Below are 6,082 nucleotides of genomic sequence, written 5' to 3' on the forward strand. Positions count from 1 at the left end.
ACAGTTTATTAGTTTCTTTAATCGAGGCCATGTAAATGCGACGATTTGATTCATTATCTTACCTCATCTGCCCGAGTAACCAATAAAAACTATTAATACACACAACATTTCTACTAATTTGTCCTATAATAATAGGTAATATCTGTAACCAATATAGTAACCATTTATAAACAAAAAAATGTTGTGATCTATCGTGAAACTCAAAAATCTTTGTGAACATAGTAACTGACTAACTAATCATCAGTGGACAGTGACTATGATTGAAATCGATACAACAATAAAATAAAATATTTAATTATTTAATTAAATACAAATAATTTGCGAGCGTAGCGAGTGGCTATGTGTGGTTTGGAGTTTTAAATCATTTCTTCCGTTTTTGAATGATGAATTGGGTGGGTGGGTGGTTGGGTGAGCTTTGGTTGGAATTTAACCACCTTATTTTACTGAACTCGGCGCCACTGGGTAGTATAGTATGTTTCCGTATCCAATACTTTTATATATTCTTTTATTATTGAACGGTACCTATTTTAAAATACTATACAGTAAAACCTCATTAATCTGGACCCCATAGTCCGGACTTCGCTTAAGTCGTCTAATAACACGTAAACGAGTAGTTTGAGCTGCAGACTAAAACGAACGGGCGTATATCAATTGCGCCGAAATCGCCTTTTTACCTGTAAGAAATCAATCAACTCCGCTAAAGTTTTTTACATATTCATTCCGCCGGCTATCGATCCACTGAATATATTTATTTTAATAATAACAAAATGTAAAAGGTTTGCATGTTTTACATTTATGTTAATGTTATTTTCTGATATAAAATGTGTTTTATTTCATTCGTACACCCTATGACACTTATTAATTAATTATTAAGCTCTTTCTACCCGGGAGCAAATAATATTATATTATACCTACTATATGTATAGTTGGAATAATTCGAGACATAATATGCGAATCTAGACATCTTCATTTAATCAGGCCAAAATATATCATAATAATAATATATTGTCCCCTGCAAAAAAATAAAACTAAATGATTTGTCTTTTCGTACATTTTCTGAAAATTGAATTCCAAGGATAATATCAGTTATAGGTTGTGCACTCTGTATATTATAAACTATTATTACCTATCATATATTTTTATTTGCATACTTGGAAATGTGCACAAACTACTTAATTAGATGTGTAACTATTGTTCGTGAATTAGTGAGTACACGAGAAATCGTGAGTAAATAATAGTTGACATTTAGGTAAATAAGCATAAAGTGGTTGTAGCCGATTCAAAATTGTACCAATTTACCGTACAGACGTTGTTTTTTTTCAAATATTAATATTATAATTTTTTTTTTCAGTTATCAAACGTTAAAAGCAACTCGAGACAAACTACAAACAACCGGCCTGGATAAAACAACAGCTGGTTAGGTGAACATAAAAAAATCTCGGTGTGTTGATAAAGACTATGGCAAGACCTAATAATATTTCTGGTCATAATAATACTTAATCATTATTAATTATTAACTACACTACTATACAGTGTACAATTAACGCTAGAATGTAGTTTTATATCATAATAAGTTCGTTTGTTATTAATTGGTTTCCAAAACTTGATAGGATTTTCAACAACTTATCTGTGTGAAGTGTCGACGTGCTTGTTCTACTTAAATTTTTTTTTTTTAATAAATATAGAATTAAACTGTATGTTGAGAAAAATTAAAGGCTAAAACTATTAAGTTTTAATCCAGATATTGACTCTCTCGTGGAGGACAAGCAATATAACATTACATTTTTAACACTTAAACTTGAATTAGAAATACTACTGAGTTTCAAGTCACCAAACATATCTGGTGCTAAAACACAATGTGTTTATAATATGTTTATAATATAACACGTTTTGTACTTTAATTTAATTTGGTAACAATAAATATTATTATTATTACTGTTATTATATATTGTGCAATATTAATTATTTGACATACATAATATTATTATATTTGATAAGTAAAATTAAAAGTTGAGTCGATGTAGCAGGATTGTTAAATATGGGAGTAATGTCAAAACTATCGCACGGATTATACATTTTTGATGTATATAAATAAAATAAAATAAAATAAAACAGGTGAGCATGTAAGGCAATGTTGGCATTCAAATCATGCAAGTCCAATACTAATATTATAACTATTCACTTTCTATATTAAAATTCTAACAATGTATCAAGGTCCTTGCATTAAATTTTCACGCATTTATACCCAAAAAATAACATTTTATTGATATTTATAGAAAAAAAACTAAAAACATTTGAAAACTGACAATGTCTGTAAATAGTTCAAAATGTTATGGTGTGTAGGAAATGAAAATATAAACATTCAGTAAAATTTTCATGTTATCTACAGTTTTTCGTTTTTGAATAACAATAAAATAACAAAACCGCTACATGAGAAATCGAGTGAATATCCAATCTTGTAAAAATATGAACTTCAAACGCTCATAAAAATTAATTTTGATTTGCATTTAGACATTTTTTTTTTTTGATATAGGTAGACAAACCTATGAATAATAATGTATTCAATTTTCAAATCATTTAAAAAGAAAAAATTTTATGAATTCTCAACTCAAAATAATTTGCTAATTTTCGTGATTTCTCCGTATTTTGTCAAGATTTGAACTTAAAATGCTTACAAAAAAAAACTGTAACTAAGGATTTTCAATATTTTTCAAATGTCATTGTAGAAAAATATAGTGGGAGCCTTGTATAAAATGTCCAAGCTTTTTTACCCAATAAATAGTTTGATTGACATTTATTTAAAAAAGACCAATAAAATAGGAAACTGAAAATGTTCCTAAACAGTTCAAAACAAATCAAAATATTTTAAAAACGTTATCGTGTATAGAAAATGCAAATATAAACGACCAGTGAAAATTGCATGTAGGTATATACGTATATACGTATTTGTTTTAGAGTTACACTAAAAGCCAAAATCGATTTTGCGTAAAAATTCCAGTATTTCCTTAATTTTTATGTTGTTTTTCCCGGCGCTTTTGAAAACTATTGTGAATTTTAACCTCCCCAATGCACCAACAATATTCATTTTTCCATCGAACAAGATACTGAAGTTGAAAATCTAAGCATTATTTCAACTATTTATCGTGTACACAGATGATACAAAAAAGAAAAAAAACACACATCATTGTAAAATCAATACATATCGTTCCACTCAGAATCTAAAATAAACGGTTTTACATAATATTCTTTATATTTTATAATACCTACTGTGTGTAATATTACATGCGGTTAATTAAACGGAAACAATGCTGTGAATCCTTTGCCACGAAATTTTATTTTTTCCTTTGGAGAATAACGATTTGTTATAGTAAAATACATTCTTATATTAATAACTTATTACATAATAATATATTATATTCATAATTTATAATAAAAACAAATTAATTATAATGCAACCAGTTAACCAGTCACCTGACCTTTCCTGACCTAATTAAAGTGACATGTTGTCATTATGGATATTGTATATATTAATTGGGGATAAGTTATCAAACTCTTCAAACCCTCAAAATGTTGGTTCATATTGAAATAACTCTATCGAAATTTTGATTTAGAGTGGAGCGACAATTTATACCCATTGCACATTGGTGTGTGTGTGTTTTTTTACGAGCGTTTGAAAATCAAATTTTGATATAGAATAACGATTTTTCATTAAATGATTCTTGTTATCATATTTTCATTCAATAAACACTAATTGTGGAAAAGTGAGATATTATTATATACTGTTACTTAAACAATAGTAGTCTTAATTAATTAAATACGTCTTATGGATCATCTTAAATTTAGTTTTTTTTTTTTTATTGGAGTTATTGAGTAGATAAATTCATAAAACAATTACGTAGGTACCCATTTATGAAAAGTGATAAACCAATTTTATATTTTAGAAATTCTTAAATAAATTCTAAAATAATTATTTTAAAAAATGTAGCTTGTATCTTAGATAAAGTAACTAGTACTTATCTATATATTCTATTTTATTTTAACATACAATATAAAGTAAAATTTAAAATGTAAGTATCCGGTAACCAGTATAAGACCTGAGAGCAACAACAATACATCTCCAATTAAGCACTTCAAATATTTTAAAAATTAACAAAAACATATTTAGATTCAACATAAATTTGTATAAGTAGAAGTCAGTGAAAAAATTATCAAAATCAAATTCATATGATTTCAAAACCAAAATATAATACTTGGAGATACCTTATTGTTGCACTAAAATAAAAACCAAATATCACCATTTATATGACAACTCTGTATTTAACAATCTGATTTGATTGTTGTGGCACTAAAGGATTCAGTTTTTTTTTCTTAATGATGTGCAATCAAAAACTAATTTTGACCAAAATATGGAGATGTCTTGTTATTGTTCCAAGGTCTACTCATAATGTGAATCAATATACAGCCTAAAATATTTAATAAAATTAATTTTTTCAATACATATCATACACACGATAAATAAAGATTACATTACGCTTAACATTGTGATGAGTATTCACAGATTTTTAAATTGTGTTGAATATTTTGTATATTTTATTTTATAATAATAAATGGGTTTGAACCCGTTTGAAAATTTTTACAAATACATAATTACAATGATTACAAAGACTTATAACAGAAATTAAATTAAATTAACAATTATGATAAATCAGGTGTATTAAGTCATTAAAACAGATTGATATTAATAAAATTAACAAATGGTAAAATTAAAGATCGATAGAAAGATTAAGTACTTTTTGGTGACATGATTAAGCTTACTTAATGATTCACTGAGATCTTTCACATGGCTTAAATTTACAGTGTTATTGCTATAGTACCTTGACTATATAATTTTATCACGTTAAGGAATTAAAATGGTAGAGTAAGGGGAAGTATAGGTTATACTAGCTATACTATGCCATTGTATACTAAGATATGAATTGTACCCTTACGCTGTCACTTTATTTTTGTTTGATAACAATATAGGATATGTGCAATAATCTTGTATATTTAAGCCATGATCTTTCATATACTTTTCAGCTATTTTCAAACAAATTAAAAAGCACTATACCGATAATTAAGTAAAGAGTTTTTCTTCTTGGCTTCTTCGGACGCATCATAAAAATTTCCTTTCTAGCAGTTACATCCACCTTAAGTCTTACATTTATATGTTTCAATATGCTTAAAGTAGATTGCTTTTTCTTTCCTATTAAGAAATTTAATTTAACTTCATTAGATAAATGTTTCTAAAGGAGGAACAAAATTTGTTCTATAATCATCTTTACCTGTGTCTAACACATTAGACCATCAATTCCATCTTAAAACACAAGAACAATAAACTGAATTATACTAAATTGTTAATGTTACATATAAACATACAATAACATTTTAATCAAAATAAATGTTTTTTAATCCTCTTTATCTGTGTCTTCAGACGTAGATGTAGAATGCTGAACCATACTTTCAGACATGTCTAAACACATTACACCATCAATTCCACCTAAAAACACAAAAACAATTATTGTGTTATACTAAATAATTAATGTTATATAAATCATGCAAATAAATCAAATAATCATGCAAATTATTTAGTAGGTACAAACAAGTAACAACCATGTGCATTATTTTTTCACACCGGTTTAGTCTAGCGAATTTATAATATATATATGTATCATTTATTGATACTTGACCCAAGTCAAAGGAAACACATTTGTTGGTGTTTCTGGTTGCCCTTCAATTTTTAATAGGAGAACCTTGATAGGAAGAATCCTTGTCTTTGATACTGACACAATGTTTTTTTATTTTAAAAGTAACTAAAAGAAAATTCCAAAAAATAAATTTTCTAATAAACATAATGTTTAGCAATACATTTTTTTAAAAATTGTATCTACGTCACTGAGTGTTGGGTAAATGAATTTTAAAAAGTAATAAAATTTTGATTACACATAAAATATTTTTATTTAAATTACAATCGCGTTATTTTACTTTTTCATTCAAAAAGTAGGGCGTTACAAATAATGTTACTTTTTTAAAAAAATAATCGCAA

General features: G+C 26.5%; 1 protein-coding gene across 1 annotated transcript in view; it reads right to left on the reverse strand.

Moving 5' to 3' along the window:
* LOC100573746 (kelch-like protein 3) overlaps positions 1–5,507 on the reverse strand; it is a 13,929-nt gene extending 8,422 nt beyond the window's left edge. Inside the window, exons 1-2 of the mRNA XM_029485523.1 lie at positions 5,498–5,507; positions 5,108–5,242 (exon numbers count right to left, since the gene is read on the reverse strand). Of these exons, the coding sequence (XP_029341383.1) occupies positions 5,108–5,242; positions 5,498–5,507 (145 nt within the window). The remainder of the gene's footprint in view (positions 1–5,107; positions 5,243–5,497) is intronic.
* Between the last annotated feature and the right edge of the window lie 575 nt (positions 5,508–6,082).

This window comes from Acyrthosiphon pisum, chromosome X (genome assembly GCF_005508785.2).
Source record: "Acyrthosiphon pisum isolate AL4f chromosome X, pea_aphid_22Mar2018_4r6ur, whole genome shotgun sequence".
In the NCBI taxonomy this organism is placed as follows: Eukaryota; Metazoa; Arthropoda; class Insecta; order Hemiptera; family Aphididae; genus Acyrthosiphon; species Acyrthosiphon pisum.